The sequence below is a fragment of the Hibiscus syriacus genome, unplaced genomic scaffold (genome assembly GCF_006381635.1).
Source record: "Hibiscus syriacus cultivar Baekdansim isolate YM2019G1 unplaced genomic scaffold, ASM638163v2 tig00008007_pilon, whole genome shotgun sequence".
Taxonomy (NCBI): Eukaryota; Viridiplantae; Streptophyta; class Magnoliopsida; order Malvales; family Malvaceae; genus Hibiscus; species Hibiscus syriacus.
The window spans coordinates 18,134-40,395 of NW_024062149.1; the positions used below are offsets into that span (position 1 = coordinate 18,134).

At 34.4% G+C, this 22,262-nt stretch overlaps 3 protein-coding genes across 7 annotated transcripts; 1 reads left to right on the top strand and 2 right to left on the bottom strand.

The window, feature by feature from the left end:
- Nucleotides 1–322: 322 nt before the first annotated feature.
- LOC120201758 (isoamylase 3, chloroplastic-like) lies at nt 323–11,842 on the top strand. Of its 5 annotated transcripts, none has more exons than XM_039202294.1 (24): nt 323–631; nt 1,000–1,047; nt 1,127–1,208; nt 1,367–1,524; nt 1,930–2,023; nt 2,202–2,438; nt 2,734–2,838; nt 3,453–3,557; nt 4,675–4,809; nt 4,940–5,026; nt 5,154–5,211; nt 6,000–6,063; nt 6,615–6,714; nt 7,221–7,321; nt 7,929–7,980; nt 8,695–8,757; nt 9,548–9,637; nt 9,717–9,789; nt 10,019–10,098; nt 10,498–10,602; nt 10,685–10,783; nt 10,867–10,928; nt 11,228–11,336; nt 11,584–11,842. In XM_039202294.1, exons 1-24 carry the CDS (start codon nt 522–524, stop codon nt 11,692–11,694), a joined length of 2,328 nt encoding a protein of 775 aa, XP_039058225.1. In that variant the 5' UTR covers nt 323–521; the 3' UTR covers nt 11,695–11,842. The 5 variants fall into 5 exon arrangements, with proteins under 5 accessions (XP_039058225.1, XP_039058226.1, XP_039058228.1 ...); XM_039202295.1 differs by having other exon boundaries at nt 326–631; nt 1,000–1,048; nt 1,140–1,208; XM_039202297.1 differs by having other exon boundaries at nt 328–631; nt 955–1,043; nt 1,140–1,208; nt 11,584–11,841.
- Nucleotides 11,843–12,222: 380 nt separating this feature from the next.
- On the bottom strand, nt 12,223–16,646 carry LOC120201760 (putative disease resistance RPP13-like protein 1). Its single transcript, XM_039202299.1, has one exon. The coding sequence runs from the start codon at nt 16,631–16,633 to the stop codon at nt 12,245–12,247; it is 4,389 nt and encodes a 1,462-aa protein (XP_039058230.1). The 5' UTR covers nt 16,634–16,646; the 3' UTR covers nt 12,223–12,244.
- A 2,884-nt stretch (nt 16,647–19,530) lies between these two features.
- LOC120201751 lies at nt 19,531–21,241 on the bottom strand. Its single transcript, XM_039202290.1, has 5 exons — nt 20,999–21,241; nt 20,821–20,910; nt 20,644–20,726; nt 20,371–20,573; nt 19,531–19,658 (listed from the first exon to the last, which is right to left on the bottom strand). The coding sequence occupies exons 1-5, from the start codon at nt 21,211–21,213 to the stop codon at nt 19,566–19,568; spliced, it is 684 nt and encodes a 227-aa protein (XP_039058221.1). The 5' UTR covers nt 21,214–21,241; the 3' UTR covers nt 19,531–19,565.
- Nucleotides 21,242–22,262: the final 1,021 nt, after the last annotated feature.

Sequence of the window (22,262 nt, forward strand, 5' to 3'; positions counted from 1 at the left end):
ATGGGTCTTTCTCCTTATCTACATGCTTCGGATGACCATTCTCGTTTTTCTTTTTCTTTTTTCAAAAAAGGATAATAATTTTTTAAGGTATAGATAGATGGATCATGGATCCAATGACTTCAATGAATGAAGTAGTGATATTTGACGAACACGTGTAACTGTCACAGGAAAGTTTCACCCAGAACCTCGCACTCGCGTTCACGTGGCAGACCAGAAACCGGACTTCCATATTCAGTTAATCTCATCAGTATTCTCCGGCGAGCAGTAATCTCTCTTCCCGGTAGAAATTATTACTATATTATTGCTTAACGAGGAGAATTAAAGAAGTGTCACTCACTCGGAGTTGTTTCTTCTACGAGGAGGCTCTTTTTCTCTTCTTTTTTCTTTTTTTGGTCTTTTGAATATCCGAATCCCTTTTGGAGTTGTATTCTGGAGTTTGGATCAACTTTCTCATCCATTCCTCGTTCGTTCTCTTCGTTACTGAAACCAAAAGAAAAGAATAGAAATACGGAAAAGCAAAGATGCTACACTCATCTTTTATATCCAGATCAAATTGTACCAAGTTTCCTTCCCACGCTTCCCCAAATGCAACCCTTTCTTCCTTTGGAGCTTATTCTCTTCTTCAAATGGGGTACGCTCTTTTTCTTTGCTTTCTTTTTAATAAATAAATATATATATATCGGATTTTGTGAGTAAACAGGAAAAACTTAAATCCACGTTTTTGAAAGGATGGGTTCAATTTGTATGTACTGTTAGGGTCTTGTAAGATCAATGATAGGAATTTACCAAAAAAAGAAAGAAAGAAAGAAAGAAAGATCAATGATATGAGAAAGTTGATCGATCGAGTCTGAATTGGGAGAAACTCATGTTATGTTTTCGTAACTTACTGAGTGTACCTAGTGAAAATGGTTTATAATATATTGAAGTGGAATGTCTTATTTATGCGCTATTTAGCTTTTAGTTTGGGTAATCTATTGACCTACGATAGTGATTCTTTAGATTGAAGTGGACTAGAATTGCATCGAGTGGGCGACGACTTTCAAGTAAGGCATGTCTATGCTCATAAAAAAGTTTCAATTTTACTATTGCATTACAAAGAAAAAGAGGCAATATGACTGAGTTTTTGGGTATATTGCAAGGCAAGGAGCCGTGACAAGCAGAGGACAGCAAACGTGTATGGGCGTCGGTCACCAGAGCGTGTACTTGAGGTATTTTAATCTACTGAACTTGTATTGACGGTGCCTGTTTGCTCCATGCAACTGTTTTATTTTTATTATGCTAACTATTCTGACTAAGATGAAGTATATGAATTTTAACAATATTTGCTTGATCCACACCATTGTATATTCATTCATTGCAATTTCAGGAAGAAGCCCCTGAAATGGCGGAAACCACCCCATCCTTTAAAATTTTCCCAGGTCAGGCATTTCCATTAGGTGCATCAGAGGTTGATAACGGGATCAATTTTGCCATATTTTCACAGCATGCAACTGCAGTTACACTTTGCTTATCACTTCCTCAGAGGTAAGAATACATTCTTTCTTGCTTTATAAGTTTCATTACTTGGGTTCTTGTTCTTTTTGCATAATTTAACCTGATTCATTGTTTCCATAATTTAAATTCATTATCCTCTAATGCTGACCTCCTTATGTTTTTCTTTATATTCTTTATTGTACATGTACAATGCATTTCTGATGACTGGCTTTTCTTGTTTTTCCAACGTAGGAAAAAATTATATGAGGAAAAATGTTCAAATGTTCCTTTATGCAATGAACTTTTCTGTCCTACTACCAGGAAATGTGCATAAAAGTTATGCTTTTCCTATATATTTGTAGTGTTTGTCAGACTAGAGAAAGAAAGTTGAGCTGTTTGGACTATTATTACTATTGTTGGCTGTGAGTAATTCATTGTGTCGGTAATGTATCTTAGGGGAGAAATCAACAAGCTGGATGGTGGAATGATCGAATTTTCTTTGGACCCTCGTCTCAACAAAACTGGAGATATTTGGCACATATGCATTGAGGTGGTATTTCTATCAAGATTCTGCAAACAATTTCTTCGTTTCTGAGTTAGAATAAACTTATCTTATTTAATTGTCAACAATATGTATACGTTGAACAATGGAAGCAACTACTTATTTTTTCTCGCCATAACGTAATATGATTTCTGGTTGCACCATTGAAATGACTCTCCAAATGTAGGATTTTCCCCGGAGCAATGTTCTCTATGGTTATCGCATAGATGGTCCCAAAAACTGGGACGAAGGACATCGATTTGACTACAAAAATGTTCTTATAGATCCTTATGCAAAGCTAGTAGAAGGTCAAAGAACTTTTGGAGATCCAATGCATAAATTATCAAAATTTCTTGGAACTTATGATTTTGATAGCTTGCCTTTTGACTGGGGAGATGACTACAAGTTCCCGAATATCCCTGAGGTATGGGCAAGATTGTTTGTTTTTGTGTCCCGCAGCCAATTCTCCTATTGGGTTGATGACCAGTCACTCATTTGTTCTTTCTCTTTATCATGTTTTGAAACTTTTGTTGATACACATCTGAATTAAATTTCTCTCTTATATCTTGTACATGGATCCCATGCCACTTATGCCAGATATTAAGTTCTCTTCAAATCCTTTGTCTTTGATTAGGATCAAAGTCATCGAGTTTGTGTTTCATCTCTTCGGTGAATGTTTCTGCTGCTCATGTTTTATGGCACTTGCCACTTGATTGCAGAAAGATCTTGTCATATACGAAATGAATGTTCGTGCGTTTACTGCTGATGAATCTAGTTGCTTGGATCAAAATATATGTGGTACTTATACCGGTCTGATTGAGAAGGTATTGATTTATTCCATTATGCTCGATCACATTCTAAGAACTTGCTCTGTGAATAATGTGTTAATTACTAGATGTATAAGTGCTTTCAGTTTGCATTTTATCATATTTAAGACATGCTTATGTATGTAATTGAATCTCAACTCAGTTACAACAGAGAGTTGTGCAATATTACATCGATACTTATCATTGACTCAAGGACAGGTTTTGGTTTAAAGACATAGGCAGTAGGGTTGGGGCATCCTAGAAGGATGGATTTGAAATGCTTGTAACATCTGATGTTTTCTTCCCCAAACGAAGAGCAACTTTTTTCTGCAACCAAATTGTCCCCAGCAATCTTAGTAATGATAATGTATGCACTACGATGCATGGGAATGGTTGTGGAGAGCGAAGTCATAGTTTTATGTCGTTATCTTTGGAGAACTGCCATGTAATACACTTATTTACATGATAGCCGACATGCTAAAGGAAATTTTGTTAAACTAACTTCTTTTGTTCTGTTTGAAAAGTCTTATTCCAGAGCACTGATTATGTAGTTCTGTCTTTACGGTAACGATTGGACTCCTTCTCACATTCTACATTTATCTGACAGTTTCTTTTTTGAATTTTTCTTAAAGATCCCACACCTTCTAGAACTTGGAATCAATGCAGTGGAGTTGCTTCCTGTCTTTGAGTTTGATGAGTTCGAGTTTCAAAGGCGCCCCAATCCCAGAGATCACATGGTAACTAAAATATTCAACAAGCAAACACACTTTTTCTCTTTTAGAGACAAAATGTCTCTTTTCTATTTGGTCTCAAGATGCATTTAATGTTACACTGTGACCATGTTCATTGCTCTTTTCATTGTTGCTTATTTTGTTAAGGTTTTATTATAAAAAGGAAAACCCTTGAAGTATGCCCATTTTTAACTTTAGTTACCTAAACAATTTTTTTTCCATATTCCAGGTACCTAACGTCCTTTACCACTCTCATCCCACTGGATCTTTTTCATCCATCAGGTTGGCGTGGCAACGTTAGAAACTGCCACATGGCAAAAAAATTCAAAGAAACTAAAAAATTGTAAAACATAATAAAAATATAAAAGTATAAAATTATTAATTTTTTAAATAATGTGATTTGACAAACATATAATTGTTTTTCTTAAAAATGGATTCTTTTTACATTTTTTTAAAACTTTGTACTTCTTGGAATTTTTATTCTTTTTCCAGGTGATCCTTTCTGGTTGTGCCACGTGGCAGTTTCTGATGTTTCCATGTCATCTTGATGGTAGAAAAACGGGTGAGTGGGAGTGGTCACGGCGGAAAACATTAGTTACCTAGAATATGCAAAAATAGTTTAGGTACCTAAAGTTAGAAAAGGTCATACTTCAGTTTTTTTTATATTATTTTATGATATAGCCTTTTGTTAATCATTTATTAATCTTTATATATTTTGCACTGAATTCGGATAGTTTAGATCCTACTCATGGTTCGAAGTAGTTGTCATCACTTTGTGGATAGTGTTCATAGGTTCCAACTACTCAATTAAGTGCGAATCTCATTAAAACAGTTTGTTCATAGGACATCCTGAAGAACAATACCACTTGTGTTTTGCAAGAAATAAAATTATTGATAAGTACTTGGTTTTCCATTATTAATTTTCTTGGACCACGGTCTTAATCGGGTTAGGGTGCTCCTTTGTCATGCCTGCTCTGTTAAGTAGTGCGATCTAAAAACATGTTAAATATTTTTATATGTAAGTTGAATGATGGATGATTTTGTTGTTCGATTATAGTTCTTTGTGCTTCAATTATTGTGAAAATATAAGAATAGTAAAATCCTCTATTTTTTTGTATTAAAGATCAATACATGGGGCTACTCGACAATAAATTTCTTTGCTCCTATGAGTCGTTATGCTTCTGGTAGTGGAGGAGCTGTTTGTGCTTCTCGGGAGTTCAAAGAAATGGTTAAAGCCTTGCATGAGGCTGGAATTGAGGTAAATGTCTTTTGTTGATATGGTTGGCAGCATACATAATTTATGGTTGGTTATAATCTCCTTGTTGTTTCAAATTGAAGTATGAAATATGCATATTATTGTGTTTTGTGACTCTTCATTTTTTGCATAGGTGATCTTGGATGTTGTCTATAATCACACTAATGAAGCTGATGATAAGCATCCTTATACCACATCATTTCGTGGCATAGACAACAAGGTGGGTTTTGTTTTTCCTAATTTTTATCCAACAATGACAGTAAGGCATTTTGGCATCAGGAGTCATGTTCCTCGTTAATGTAACATATTTCCCTCTCAGTTGTTGTATCCTACTAATTATTTTGCAGGTTTATTACATGGTGGACTTGAACAACAGAGGTCAACTGCTAAACTTCTCTGGCTGCGGTAATTTGAGTTTTCTAATTGACTTTCTTTCCGGTCTTCCTGAGGAATCTTCTATTATTCTTTTTTTCCCAGATGTACAACAGTTAACTCTCAAATTTCTCCCCTAAAGATCTTATCCCCTTTTAAATTCATAGAAGTAACTCGTTGCTAATCTCTTGTTAGAAATTGGGATTGCGTTTGAGGTTGTTCTGTTTGATAACTTGCTTCTCAGAATCTTGTATCTTCTGTTTTCAGGTCTGGCCTAGCTATTGATATGATCTCTTTCTGTTTTGATAATTATAAAGATATTTCCCATTTTTTATCACTGGAATTTAGAAAGAAAGTACTATTATTTTGCCTTATTGATAATTGAGCACCTTTCTTTTAACTTTCATCGTAATATGCTGTTTCTGATCTATCACAGTAATGTTGCTGAGGTTAGGAGCTTGCTTCTTGCATAAGTTTAGTGCAGAATATGACTAGGGTTGTCTTTTGAATGTCTTCTCTGTGATAAAGATAAAAGAGTATTTTAACATCAGGTGGGTCACTTGAGTTGATGCTTGCAAGAAATTCATCTTTCATAAGTATTGTGCTTTAACTCTGGCTTGAGTTTTACATCTAGCTTCTCTTTCTTCTGTGTATAGTCTTTTGAACCAATTTCTGGGAAGTTATGGATTCATCTAAAATAAATACTTTTGAGTGTTCAAAACAGGCTGAATTTGGGAACTACCTTATTTTGTTTTATAAAGATTTATAGGTTCAACTATCAAATATAAAGTTCTTTGAGATGCAAGCTTTTTGTTCTTCAGGGAATACATTAAACTGCAATCATCCTGTTGTCATGGAGTTCATACTTGACAGCTTAAGACACTGGTATGGATACAAATCCTATAGGAAAGCCATGGCATATTTTTCTAATAATATAAAATTGTTTTCTTTCTGAAGGTGATTTGAATAAATTTTTTTGTTTTAACGTCCTGTTCTGGATTGTTTTTTTTTTGTGTGCCAAGTTGTTTGTTAAATCAAAAATCCTGTTTAATTATTATTTCATGTACAATTTAGAGCAGGTATAGGTGTGGGTGTGCCTTTTATTTTGATGGGGTTTAACAGGCTTAATATACAAATTTAGTTCTGCAGTTCTATTAAGTTAAACTCGAAGAAAAACAGAATTGGCTCAGCTGAATTGTGAAACACTTTTCAGCTGTTGGATGGTCTGTATTTAAGTCACTCAACATACTTGGTTATTCCTGGGGAGTAATCACTATTGTTCGACACTTGATTTCTCTTACTTTTTATGTATGTGTGTATTATCTTTGAACAACAAGATTATGCTTTTCAAGATCTCACCAGGCAACAAAATATCTCATTGAAACCAACAATTTTTATTTGGCTGACATGCTGTTCTTTGCTATTATCAAATATAGGGTTGTTGAATATCATGTAGATGGATTTCGATTTGACCTTGCTAGTGTACTTTGTCGAGGCTCAGATGGTTCTCCACTCGATGCACCTCCACTTGTCAGGGTAGGTGGTTTAAATGTTTTTCCACTATAAATTACTACATGCAGCATATCCTACTTATTGAAGGTAGGGCATTTTAAAGTCCCTTTTGACCTAACATGATGTTATAACAAGACAACTAACTATTATGGTTTAACAGCCAGCTCTATTGAGGATGTTCTTTGTTTTTATTCTCCTATCGTAAAAGAATATCACGAAAGCATTGCTAATTGTTCGTGCTAATGCACTGAAAGTTCATTCAGGACTTCAATTTTTGGGTGCCAGTACAATGCTTAACTCGATTTCTTTTGAGATGTTAATTTGAGCTATTTTGTAAATTGAGGCTCCCAAATAAATGTATTGTTAATTTTATGGTTGGAATACATTCAAAAGCAATGTTGCCTCATTATGCTCTTGAGTTTTTGGTTCTCGGGAATTTTTCTCCACCTTTTTTTTATAGGGGGTGCTTCAAAAACTCTGAAGTTGCAGTTTTTTGTAGTGAGTTGTCAGCTCATTCTTTATTTAACCAGGCTATTGCCAAAGATGCTACCTTGTTAAGGTGCAAAATTATTGCTGAACCATGGGATTGTGGAGGACTTTATCTTGTTGGCAGTTTTCCTAATTGGGACAGGTATTTTGTTTTTAAAAGATCTTACTTCATTCTGTTTGTTTAAGGAACTAGAGCATTTATAGCACGTAAAGACCATCTGCTATCTGAGAATACTTCTTCACAAATTCATTTTCAGATAATACATGTAATTTGCTGTTGCAGTTATTGTTATCTGAAAACATGTGACACTAACATCCCTAGTTGGCAATAAATATAGCCATAAAAATCTCAACTGAGGAGTGGTTTCTGTAAATCTTTTAACCGTAAGAAGATGCATGCATTTTTGGCATTTACCTACTTTCTAGTGTCTATGTAAGATATCTTAATTTTTTGCCGTCATAGATGTCTGATGAAATAGCATCACTTATTATCTTTTCTACTTGACAACTTAATTTCCTTGTGTACACTGTACAGTACCTATGTTTTCAGAAGATTATTATGATTCGCTTGAAGTTCTTGGTTTTACATGTTCAAACCTGCTCTGATTATCAACCAGTTAAATGGCTGTGTGATTAATCAGATATTATCACCTCTGGCTTTCTATTTCAAACATTTCTCTCTGGAAACTCTCTCTTCTGAGAACGCTGGGAACCTTTCCTCCGTCACTTTCAGATTTTCTGTTCTGCAGGTGGGCTGAGTGGAATGGGAGGTACCGTGATGATCTAAGAATATTTATAAAGGTAGCATCAAATGGAACAAATATTTTCTTTGTCGCACGCTAAAGGTGCAGAATGAACTGGTGGTTGGCTTGATTTAATATTAAGTTTTTTTTTATGCACACTATAGGTGCTGGATGAACCTAATTGAGGTGCAAGGTGCAAATTATTTATGAACTGCAAAGCAAAGCACTAAATAACTAGACCAATCTAGCAAACTTTGTACATTAACCCTGCTCAATTGCATAGTCTTCAACTAATACCTGATGCCATTAAAAGCCACTGTAGGCTCCCTCCGTTCTGTTTCCAATATAAATTTACATACAGACCATTTAATCTTTTCATCTTAAAAATACACATCATCTGTCCTTTTTGTCAGTTGAACATAACAATAGAAATAAAAAAATTAAGAAAAGATAAGCAAACTTAACCAAGTACTTTTTTCTCCATTTGCCTTTCAGTAAAGGTACCTCACCTGCGAATTTTTTTTTTGGTGTGGTGGGGGGCGGGGTAATCATTAGTGAGGCTACACTGCACAAAATGTTGCTTGGTGCGTCAGAATCCATGTCATCATAAAAAATTAATATAAGCATTATATAAGAATTTATGTAGTATTTAATTTTTACATGATGCTGAAATTATCTTTTCATGCTTTTTTGGGTTTCAATTGTCCTTTTTTTTTATTTGGGATATAATGATCTCTATTTGTATCTAAATTATGAACTTTCCTTAATATAGGGTGATACCGGTATGAAAGGAGCATTTGCGACTCGTGTTTCAGGATCTGCCGACCTCTACTGTGTAAGTGTCATTTGTGCGGTGATTTTGGTGATTGAAAATTAGCTAAATATTTGTAAGTTTTCGAGAAATAGAATTCTTTGTTTTCTATTTCTTAACTTGGTTACAGAAAAAGAGAGTCCTATCCTTTTAAAGGACCTCTTGTACAAGAAGTCTAACCTAAGTAAAAGACTATTTAAAATTTAAATTAAAGATAAACTAGAGACTTATCCTAAATTAACTAACTATTTACAAACAGTAACACAAATCTTATCTACAATTTACAATATTAATTATTCAATGAAAATCATAGGTCTAAATAGCATCTATGTTTCTGATACCCCCAATTCTCTTGTTTAAATATTATTAATTACAAAGCTGGATTTTGTAGATGAAAATTTAGAAATGCTAAGCATTATCCTAGCCACATTTTCAGTCTAAATTTTAATTTTTAAAGCTGTTGTCTCAAATGTTGGTATTGGTCCGAGTATCTTAACTTTCCTAGACAGTGACGAGGAGCAAAAAGAAGGCTCTTGAAGAATTCAGTCATTTAAGATCTTATTGTTATTAGGTTACTTTTTGGCTATATTGTGATTGATACTAGTATTTACTGATTTTATGATCGTATTTGGTATTTTGTATTTGTATTGGACATTTGGTATTTTGAATATGTATATTGGTTTTAGGAGGATGTTTTTTCAGAACTCTTAGATGTAAATATTACTTGACACAGACGTCTTTAATTTCATTGGTTTGCTTTTCAACTTTTTTCACTTTTAATGGTTTTAAGTCGTACTTTTGGCTCATTGTACAGAAAAATAAACGCAAGCCTTACCATAGCGTTAATTTTGTCATTGCACATGATGGCTTCACCCTCCGTGATCTCGTTTCATACAATTTTAAGGTATATGATATTCACTGCATCACTCTAAGTGCTTCCTTGAGGCCCATACAGTATTTCGATTTAATGTTTGCTTTTACAGCACAATGAAGCCAATGGAGAAGGTGGAAATGACGGAAGCAATGACAACTTTAGCTGGAATTGTGGGTTTGAAGGTATGCAAAAAGGTTCCTTTTTTTATTGTTGGTTATTTTTTTTCTATTCTTTGTCTATGCATGTATAAATTCTAGTGTTGGATCATCTTAGACACTTCAAGCTTATTTCTTTTCGTTTCAATTTTTTTCATGGTTTGAGTCTCCAGTAAAGGGAACATGTTAGATGTTGTATCATTTTATTAAAATTTGTTTCAGCTGAACTCCCCTTTTTTCTGTTTTTATTGGATAGGAGAAACTGACAATGCTGGTATTGTAGCCCTGCGTTTCCGGCAAATGAAAAACTTTCATTTGGCATTGATGATATCACAGGTAAAGTATTACAGTCATTTTGTGCATCATATGATTCATGGAGGGGGGCTTGTTAAGACCGTAATGGGTTCAACATTTTTTCAGTTTCCTGTGAAGTGGGTTTAACCTTTTCTTTAAATTAATGTTATTACGAATTTCCTCGAGTCTTTGTTATCTTTCTCTAGTTCTTTTTGTTTATTCTTGTTAACTGCGGCATGTATTTTTCTCAAGCTAATAGTCAGTAAGAAGTCTGGAGGGGTCCCAGAATTGCCCCCTTTGTTATGCACACACTGTTCAATCAGTTTCTTTCTGTTTAGGGCTATAAGATCTGCTGATTTTTGCTCTTAGATTTCAATTGTTTTCTTTATACTGCAATTGAACTTGTAAAAAGAGTTGTAATCTTTTTGGAATCATAATCAGGGAATTCCAATGATGCTAATGGGAGATGAATACGGGCACACACGATATGGGAATAACAACAGTTATGGGCATGATACGGCTCTTAATAATTTCCAGTGGCAGCAGGTGAAACTTTTACTAGTTTTTTATTTTATATAACTTTGATCCACACAATACTTGCTTGATGGTATTCTGTACGTTGAAACAGTTGAGTTCAAGGAAGAGTGACCACTTTAGGTTTTTCTCCGAGGTGATACACTATCGGCGAAAGCATCAAGTATTTTGTCATGAGAATTTTCTCACCAAAGTACACATCTTTATACCTGTCTTAGTGAAACTACATTGCGCTTTTACGTTCTCTGAAGCTCAATAAATGCTTTATATGCGCAGAGAGATGTGACCTGGCATGAGGATAACTGGGACAACCCTGAGAGCAAATTCCTCGCATTTACGTAAGAAATTTTCATACTTCTCAATAGGTTGTTATTATTTCCTTAATCATTTGTGCTTTGAGTAATGTGTTTGCATTGTATTCCTTGTATATTTAGGTTTCACTTCTTGAATCGATTATAGTGTTAAGAAATAGCAATTTTGTTTGCTTTATCAAGCGTTTTACCCACTTCCCATGTTTTAAAATATTCTCGGGAGCTCCATTGTTCCTTTGTGTGTGTGCATGATCTTTTTCTTTCTTAAACAACAGAACAATGCATCTCCCGTTCAGTCATTGTTGTAAATTAAATTTATTTTGCAGGCTTCATGAGAAAAATGGTGGAGATATCTATCTAGCATTCAATGCTCATGACTTTTTGGTTAAAGTGTCTATACCTCCAGCACCACCGGCAAGACGTTGGTTCCGTGTGGTTAGTCTTATGTTTTACTTTTTTCAACCTCTGTTTGCTCTAAAAACTGATATCCCATGATTTACCAATGCACCTCCTCCATTGGAAGTGAAGGTTTTGTAAGCATTATTATTCCAACAACGGGTTGATTTCTACCAACTGCAATTTCAATTCTACAAAGCTGTAGCCTGCTTGGTTTAATTATGGTTTTGAATCATGGTGGAGTTATTCATGGGTGATAAGTTGAATGTGGATGTTGAAACTGCAGGTGGACACCAATCTTGGGTCGCCAGATGATTTTGTGGGCCAAGGAGTCCCTGGAATTGGAGCCACCTACAATGTGGCACCCTACTCTTCCATTCTTCTTGAAGCTAAATAATTATGAGCTGACCACACCCACTCCAGAAGGATCAGAAGAATTCAGGACGCCAATAAAATGTGTACCATCAGACTTGGTACAGTATTTTCATTATTGATTGTATGCAAACTTCTGTCTCAAAACATTTGAAAAAATAAAATAACCTGACAGTGGTGTATCCAGAAATTAAATTAAAAAATTAAAATTAAAATTTTAGTACTTTTCTAAAAAAAATTGGATACGTAAATTTCTTTATTTTTTCTTAATATATTAAATTAATTTAGATCATTGGATAACTATAAATAAATTTAAATTTCTTTAAGATTGTTGAATAAGTGAAAATAGGGGATTTAGATTATTTTCTTATTTTTTAATTGGTATGAGCATAATAAATTATTCTGACCATAACGCTATTGCAACATGGTTGTACAACTACATTGTTCTGTCGTTTTCAATCTCGGGATTGATCATTTTAGATGTATTGGACAAATTTCTCGGAATTCAAAGTGATCCAAACCGGAAAGCGTCTAATAAACCCTATTTCCACATCTAATTGTTGGACCTGTTGATCTTAATCTATCCAAAGGCAAGGGATGTGGGCTATAATACGCCTAGAATCTCTGTTCTCCAAGCACCAATGTCGCAAAAGTGGACAGTCATCAATCCTGAGCGACCCAAGAGAGGGAGGAAGGCCTTGCTTGGGCAAAGCCTGAAGCAGATGGCACCGAGAAATATCCAAGACTTGAAGAGATGACAGGTTTTGAAGGAGCCCTTGAGGTAAAGATTTTAGATCACCTACATTTCTAATGTAAAGCTCAGTCAATGAAGTAGGAAGAACATTCTCTGGAGGACACATCCAATGGATCCATAAGCGGTGAAGATAGCCGAGCGTGTCCAAGCCCCATTCAGACATGGGTTGCTTTAGATTCTCACAATCAATGAAAAGAAGTGACAGATTTGGAGGCAAACCTCCTTCAGGAATGGCCACTATACTGGGACAACTCTTTACTTTCAGCTCTTTAAGAGACCTGAGACTGTGCATGGCATTAGGAAGGGACTTGAGATTCTTGCATCTATTTATCCTTAGAAATTTGAGATTAGGAGTTAACAGCTGAGCCTCTGGAAAGGATTCTAAACCATGGCAACCACTTATTACCAACGTGCTCAGGCTAGGTAGGTTGTTGAAGCAGTCAAATGGCAAGGCTTGTAGATTGGTACAGTGAGAAATTTCAATGGTTTCAAGTGCCTTACTGCGTTGCAAGATCCTTTCTGGAAATGACTCCAATCTTCTGCAATTAAACACGACGAGACTCTTAAGAGTTTTTGGAAGTTGTCCATTTGGGAAGAACATCAAAGATGGAAGTCCTTGCATTTTAAGATCCTCTAAGTGCAACATATTGTCATTGTCGCACATCAGTCCCTCTGGTAAGGCTTGAAGGAGCTCACAATCTTCAATCAGAAATGTCTTTAGAGAAGTAGGAAATCTGCCACTTGGAAAGGATCTGAGAGAAGGGCAGTTTCTAACGGTTACTTCTTGGAGATGCGGGTTGTCATCATCATCACCATAAGACATTATTCCTTGGGGCAGAACTTGAAGGACCTCACAGTCTTCAATGACTAACTTCTTGAGTGAAGTTGGTAATTTGCCTCTTGGAAAAGACTTGAGAGAAGGGCAATTTCTTATCTCCATCTTTTCAAGATGCATGATGTTGCCATTGCTTTCACCATCCATCTTCATTACCGCATGCAATGACTTGAGCTCTTTGCACCCTTTTAGTCTCAATATTCTAAGACATGAGATGTTAAATAACTCATTAGGTAGCCTCCTAAGGTTGTTGCAATCAAGTATCTCCAAAGCTTCAAGATTGTGTGATGGGACAAGTTGGTGATCTTCCCCTCCCAAAGGCTCAAACATGGGACACTTCTTGATCACAATACGATTAAGGCAAACTAGGTTGTCTGTATTGCTTTTATCCTCCCACAAGGATGTCAGTTCAGTGCATTCTTCGATCTTCAGATCCTCAAGTGCTATCATGTCTTGTTTGAACGCATTTGGCAAACAAGCTAGATGAGAAATGTTGCTCATTTTCAATGACCTAAGACGTGTGAGATGAACCATGCTTCGGAAAATCATCTCATTACACTCTTCCAGGTTCAGTTTTCTAAGAGATGGAAGACTTACCGATGAATATGTTAACTGCGGGCATCTGTGAATCTCAAGTTTTACAAGTGATGGAAGATTGGTTGGCAATTTGCCTACCAACTTTGGACAGTTGTAAATTTGAAGCTCATGAAGGCGTTCGAATTGCCGAGACCTTTGAAGTTCAATGCCAACAACTGATGAAGACCATTCCTCCCAAACTAACATATCTTCAAATCTTAGAATCTTTAGAGAAGGAAAAGCATCAATGGAAGAAGAGACACAGCCATAGAACTCAAGGCCCACAGTTTTTACTGCAACCATGCCTTTTATGATCAGTATTTTCAAAGACGGCAATCGTCCAAGAGACGGAAGGGAAGCAATTCTTGGACAATGGTAAAGCTCCAAGTTTGTTACCTTAGAAAACAATGGATCACCTATCCATGAAGGGAATTCTTTTGCTCCACAAAATTTAATTGTTAAATTTTGCAGGTTTTGATGAGGTTTTAACATGTTAAGAACTTGCATCTCTCTGGTTTCATTTCTTGAGCGATGAAAATCACAACTCCATTCTAGCTTCAAGTCACGGAGGCTCTTCTTTTCATTAAGATTGGCATGCCTTGCATCTTGTACATCCGACACGTTATGCAGTTGCAGAATAGATAACTGATCTCTGAGATGTGATAGGCCATTCAATTCTCTTAGCCTCAATCCATCAACTTCCCCAACAACAAATTTAGGCAGTGTCAACAGATTTCTCAGTCTACCTATCCCCGATGGCATCTCTTTTAAAGCTGTTGTGTGTGAGATATTGAGATGCCGAAGATCCATCAGATTCCCAATTGTTTCAGGCAACCTGGTGAGCTTATAGCACCTGTGTAAGATCAATGTTTGCAAGTATAAAAGGAATGTCATAGATTCTGGTAGACATTTTATCATACAATGAGATAAGTTAAGATATCTCAAATGCTTCAATTCACCTATCGACTCTGGAAGCCTTTCGATGTTATAGTCACAAAGGGATAATGACCTCAAGTATCTCATTTTTGGCAGAAAATCATGCAGCACACCATTAGATAAAAAGCTGCGAAAGGAATGTGAGAACTGGGAAAAGGATAGGAATGTTCTCAACCTCGTCATCTGGTAAGACGATCTGAATCTTTGAGAGGTGTCATAGTTGTGCTTCATAAAAGACGAGTAACGGACCTTCTCAAAGCTTTCATTCGATCTTTTGGCATGCTTAACCTTATCTGTAAAACTGTAGCAGGTTTCTCCAGCAATAAATTGAGCTAGGTCGTTGATGATATCATGCATCATGAACCGTGATTCCTTGTTACTTGCCTGCTGGAAAAATGATCTTGATACCAAATCAAGGAAATATTCATGGCCTAAGTCTTCCATTTGCTTCGTTCCTTTCGGCTTCTGTAGAACAAGCCCCTCTGCCATCCACAGGAAAACTAACTCATCTTTGTTGAACTCATAGCCTTTGGGAAATATAGCACAATAAGCAAAGCATTGTTTCAAATGAGATGGAAGATGATGATAGCTCAATCTTAGAGCTGGAAGAATGTCATTCCCTTCATCTGGTAAATCCCATAGCTTGCTATTCAATATGTCTTTCCATTCATCACAACTTCGCTTACCACGCAGAAGTCCTCCAAGGGTTTTCACAGCCAACGGTAATCCTTTACACCTTCTTACTATTCCTTGTCCGATTTCTTCGACATTCGGATGTGCACTGAAATCGCTCTTTCCTAATGCATGTTGAGCAAACAATGACAAGCATTCATCGTATGGCAGTGCTTGCAGGTGATAAGCTGCAACATTTCCCACCATCGATGCGACCCTGCAATGGCGAGTAGTAACTATGATTCTACTTCCATGTGCCCCTGATGTGAAGGGTCTTCTCAGGAGATCCCACTGCTGGTAACTTTCATTCCAAACATCATCAAAAACGAATAAGAATTTCTTCCCCCATAACTCCTCTTTCAGCCTTATTTGAAGTGAATCTAGATCACTCAAACATTCATATGAATTGGACGAAACTTTCTCCAGAATTATTCTTGTCACTGTTATAAGATCGAGCTGTTCCGAAACAAAAACCCAAGCTTTGATGGCAAAAAGATTGGTAACCCTTTCATCGTTATAAACAAGTTGAGCCAATGTCGTCTTGCCCATTCCTCCCATCCCAACTACGGGCATTACAGATACTCCATTTTCATCACCCCCGAGAAGCCATTGAAGAATTTCTTCCTTCTCAGTTTCCCTACCATAGACATGACCTTCATTCAAAGAAGTAGTTAGCCTTTTCTCCTGTAGTCTGTTGGACTTGGATACGTCTCCTCTAGCCACCTTCGTCAAATTCAAACAAAGACCGTTAATCTCTGATGAAATGCAATGCAATCTGTCAGTGATATCTTTTATCTTGCTTCTGTCTCCATAGTCCGGCATAGAATTGCTTCGGCTTGCACCAGTGAAACAAGCACGGAACATGTTCAATGAATTGTTTGTTGGAGTTTGTTCAGGATTTGAAATGGAGTTGCCAAAGGATGCTGCGTCATCCAAGATATCTTCCATGTCGAAAGCCAAATCTCTAACCTCGGAAACCCAGATTTTCACCAGGGGATCAGTGATTTGCTTCGTTTCGGCTTCTTCGAGTACTGCTTGGATTTTCAACATCAAATTCCTCCACTTCTTAAGCTCCAGTCCAACTTGATCCTGTTTTGCAAAGTTTAGTAATTGGGTAGAATCCAACTTTGCGAATAACCATTGAAATGTAGCTGCTAGAAGAGCTCCTCCGACGGTAGTTAAGGCTTCCATTTAATTAACCTGTCTGCAACCATAATCTATGAATATTAGAAGCTAATTCGAGAAAGAATATATATTTTTTTACCATAATCATGTTTAAGCATTTACAGTATTATATATTCTTTTTAAAGTTTAGGGAAACTGAAAAGGAAGAAATTCTTTAAGTTTCCCCGCCATGATTTCTTCTACCATGATCTTTTATTTTCTTCCTCCTCAATTTCCCTTGCCATTTTCTTAAAGTTTTTATGTACTGCGTCCATTTTTTTTAAAAAGTATTGTATATTTATATAAATTTTGATATATTAAAAATTTATTTTATATACTTTTAAACATATTTTTTTGAGAAAAAAACATATTATACATTGGTTAAGAAAATCATAACTAATTAAAATATAATTTTTTAAAAATAAAACAAAATTATTAAAGAATGGGTTACGGAAATGTACTTTATTCCACTTTAAGTAAACAATTTTTAATAACTTTACATATAATCACATTTCTTTCTCATTCATGTTTCATCTTTTAACCCCAAACACAATAAAATACATTACGATAATCTTAGGAAATCTTTTTTTTAAAAAATAAAATAAAATAAAATAGAGAAATGTATCATTAAAGTCATTCTTAATTTGAAGAAACTCAATCAAGACAATATAACGAAAAAGTAATCAAATTTAATAATAAAACAAAATGAGAAATACTATAAAAGAAAACAAACCTATGCAAAGAATAATCCATTTCATGCATAACCCTAAACAGATAAAAGAAGACAAATATATGTAAAAAGATGAAGAGAACCGAAACCATACCTCAATGTGACTGAAGAGGAGAAAGAGCAAAGTAGCTAAAGCCTTCAAATTTCTCATATGAATGAATTCACAACTCTCAATAAATATTTCCACTAAGCCAAGCCGGTCCAAGAAGTCAACTTGTCAGTCAACTTTAATATAAAATATTTAATAATTAAAAAATACATTTGGTTTAACTATATATTATAAATAATCTCTTCATTTGAATTTTGAGATTCCGCATCCTGAAAATTTGACTACCGATTTAACAATTATAAGATTTGTTGGTAAAATATTAAACTAACTCTAATGATCGCCTTTTGATAACTTCGATTTTATTTTATTTTATTTTTTAAATAGTAGTAAAATATTCACAATAATTTTAATAAAATATAAAACAAGTTTCGATAAAAGTCAAAAATTAAGGTTGATTTAATTACCTAAACAGTATATTTTTATGCGCATTTCAAAAGAAAGCAAAGCAGAAACGTGTTGTATGGTCAATGGTGTAGACTTGAGAGTCGGAGAAGAATTCATGGAAATTTGATTGGCCAGCTATTGATTGCGTAGCTAACTCCCTCCACCAACGTTGATACAACTTATCAACAAAATAAAGTTTTAATAACCAATATTTTACTATCTATAATTATATCCTTATGTAACAATATTTTAAATATTTCATTCTTTTATTGAAAAGTAATATAAATTAGTTTGGATTAAATTTAAATAAATTTAGGTCAAAAATTGAAAAATTTTCCAAGTTGTAATTAAGTACACGTCGTACTTAAAGACAGACCAATGGGGGGTCCTCCATAATTACTGTTTTGAGTACTATTTTAATAATGTTTAAGTCGGTGTCTTTCTTAATAATAATAATAATAATAATTTGTTGACTAAAGATCTCTAACATCATAATCATGTTTTATCAAATTCTATTTATGTGAAGTCATTGTTGAAATAGAAAATATGCACTATATATGAACAGTACGAAATACAACTCATGACTCCACACTTCCTTGAATTAATAAATCACGGACATTCTTTCCTTCACGGGATTGCCTCAATAAACTTTTATTCGCCTCATCCAAAATGGCGTTTTCTTCAAGCAGAACTTTCACCTGTATAGTTAAAATACCTTGTTAATTTCAGACAAGGGGAATAGAGATTTAAACAAGCATAAAGTGTTGAAATTCCTTGGTTCTCACCTCTTCTTCAGCTTTGCTAATGTTTAGTCTGAGATGTTCCTTCTCTTTCTCAAGGGTCTTTACTTCAGCAGCTAGTGACAACGTTGCAAAGCACCGCATAGGCCATTAGAATTTGTTCAGAAACATGGGAGTAGCCCTTAGCAGTGAAGATATGATAATGCCTCTTTTTGAAAGGGAAGACAAATTAGGGGGATTTTCTCTTTCATTTTCTTCCGGTATTTTCTCTTTACAATTTGAAAGACAAGGGAATTGTGAGTAGCCGTTGGACTGCACTCTATACCTTATAAGCCCAAGTATATGAATCGTGGCCCATACTGTTGACCTGGCAATATCTTTTCTTTTCTCTCTCTCTATTTAGGCCTGTATTAATTTGTCACGGGTTTACTTGTATTTGGGCTGGTTTTCATTATCATTTCTTTAAAAAGGAAAATATTGTTCATTAATAATAAAAAAAACGAATATATAAGATATAAACTCACATTACAAATAATTAAATTTTATATAAGAAACTAAACTCATTAGCTTTTATTTGATAATTTATTTTAAAACTAATATAATAATCACATTAGGTTTTCGTTTAGTTTCCAAAAACGTTTTCTATTTTCTTACAAATTAAAATATATATTTGATAAATAGATTTTTAACACCGAAAGCTTGAAAACATTTGGTATATCTATGGGAAATAAAATAAAAATTATAAATTTATATTGATTTAAAAAACTTAACATCCAAAAACAATTTAAAGGTAATATTTATACGTCTATATATAGATTTGAATCAAAGTGTATTTAATAGATCCAAAATTCGTCTTTTTTAAATTTTTATGATTAAAATGATGAAACCAAGTTTTTAATTGAAAATAATATTTATATAAATTTCAACCATGATGAGTTTTATAAATTCAGAAGTCCTTGCACAAGAGGTCTTTGTTTTGGATCCACATAAACACCTTCAATCCTCCTCCGCGACTTTAGGTTCCTTCTCGGCTTTATATTCTTCGACTGATTCCATAAACGACTCCAGCTTGTCTTCCATTTCTTGGACCTGCATTATATATATATATATTTATATATTATTGCAACTAACAAAGATATGCATATAATTACCAAAGAGATTTAGATTTTTACAGACACATTCTTAATTTATAATAATATATTTGTTTTTTTCCCTATAATAATGATAGATTAATAATTTAGATTGAGATGTACTCTTTTAAACTTAGAGACTAAAATAACCCTTAAAGTGAGTAAAACAAATTTTCTTTTCGAAATTAGGATTAAAAAAATTTAAATGAACTTCAGTAGGTTATAACCAATTATCAAAATTAGATATCGATAATTTACGTGTAAAATTTTAATTTTTAATTTTTTATATTTTAAAATCTTATAAGAAATGAATCATAAACAAAAAGGAAAAAGTTAACCTTCGACTATTATCTATTGTGTGTATATATATAATAAATCATTTAAGAATTAGGAGAAAGAATTATTATTTATGAGAAAAAATAATGTCTCATTTATTCTTTTTTATTTTTAAAAAATATAAACAAAAAATACTTCACATTTTTTTAATTCAGAAACTACTTATAATATACTAAATAAGCGTTAAATTAATTCACAGTGGAATTATGAAATTGTACACATAAAATCAATGAAGTGAGATATACGGAAAAACAAATTAAAAAGCGAAGCACGTGATAATTGCCAAGTGATGTGTTAATTGTATATGTTAAAATTTAATTAGGTGAAAAGCTAACCTTGTCAATTAGATCTCCGGCAAGATGAGCGTCCTTTGCTGCCTCTTGGGCTAAATCCTCAACCAATTCAAGAGAAGCCCGCAGTTTTCCGCCGTCCGGCAGCTGATCGCCCACCTCATCTGCTACCTTCTCCACTTTCTCCGCCACTTGTTCCACCACATCCGATATATGTTCAGCCGTCTCTAGGACCTTATCAGCATCATCTACATATATGAAAACATACGTTAATGAAATGCTTGATTACTTGAAGAAGAAGAAGAAGAAAATCCTTACTTTTCAGTTCTAGCAATGGCCCCCATTTACCGGTGGTGAAGGATAGGATAAGTGGGATTGCCGTTCCCAGAGCCCAGAGATGCCTGTAGATTGTATGATTGTCAATTTCTTGGGCTAACATTTCAACGCAAACAGAACAACAGAAACTGTTATTTCCACGCTTAATTAAAAGATTACCAGTCGGTCCTAGGGTGAAGAAGATTAAAAGGAAATGGTGGAAGCCCTGACCCTTGTTCCAAACTGCAGCAGACCATCTGCATATTTTTCCTGCAAAGTTCAATATTATGTATGGGAAACAATCAAAATAGCTATCATAGTAAAGCTGGAAAAGGGGGAAACAATAAAGTTAGATTACAGTTTTCTGTTTCTATAAGTACTCTGCACTCCAAAGCCTCCATTGTTGAGTGATTGGAAGGTTTGATTTCTCTGAAAAAGCTGCCCATTGTTTTGCTTTGAGATATTGGTCAAACAAAGACTGGTTTTGAGTTGAAATCTGCGCACAGACTCCTGATGAAGCCACTTAGCTTTGCCAGGAAGAAGAAGAACAGCTGATCCGGTGGCGGCCAACATTTTTTTTCCCTGCTAAACAAGTAAATAAAATATGGATTGTACAATTTAAATATGCACAACAATATATTTTATAATGCAATTAAATACTAATATTAAATTGCGAAATCTTAAGGCAGTCATCCTTTGCCCCCCCCTTTTTGCACTCTTGGCCAGTGTTTTAAAAATCGGACCGGATCGGTCAGTTCAATCGAGAATCGTTATCTAGTTCAGTTCAATCTACACCGGTTGAATTGCTACTAGTGAACCGGTTAGAACCGTTGAACCGTTCGAACCGGACCGATTGAAAATAAGAAAAAATCAGAAAAAACCGTCAATTTTGTTTTTTTTTTAAAAATTAAACCAAACGACGTCGTTTGTTAAATGAGCCAAGTCGAACTCGAGTATTGCTAAGCTCGACTCGAACTTGAAAACTTTAAAAGTAAGCTCAACTGGACTCAAACTCAAGAATTAAAAATTATCAAGTTCAACTCAAACTCGAAATATAATATTGAAACTTGAACTCAAAAAGGCTTGAACTCAAAAAAAAAAAAATTAGAAGCTCGATTGAAGCCTAAAATTCGAGCTTGATTGAAGTGAAAGAATAGTTCACTCAATGCTCACCAAAAGGCTCCATGATTTTGAATGCCAAATTACCTTTATTATTTATAGAAGTTAGTTGTGATGCTCTTCTATGTTTCTTAGCCATGTGAGATTGTTTTAAAAAAAATTAAACCAAACAATATCATTTTGTTATGATTTTTTTAGCCCCAAATTTATTTTTTAATTATAGTTATATAGTTATATTTATTATTTAATGTGTTTTACCTTAAATATTATGTTGTAGTTAATTTGAATCATTTTGTTTCACTTGATTTTATAGTTTTTAACTTATATATGTTATGACTTGCTTTCAATATGACTTGTGATATAAAAAAATATTTTTTATTAAATATTTTTGATATATTTATTTATTTATTTAAATAATTATGACGTCGTCCGATTCTTTCGATCGGTCGAACCGGTTCGATCGGTTGAACCAATGAACCGATAATATGACCGGTTCGTTAACC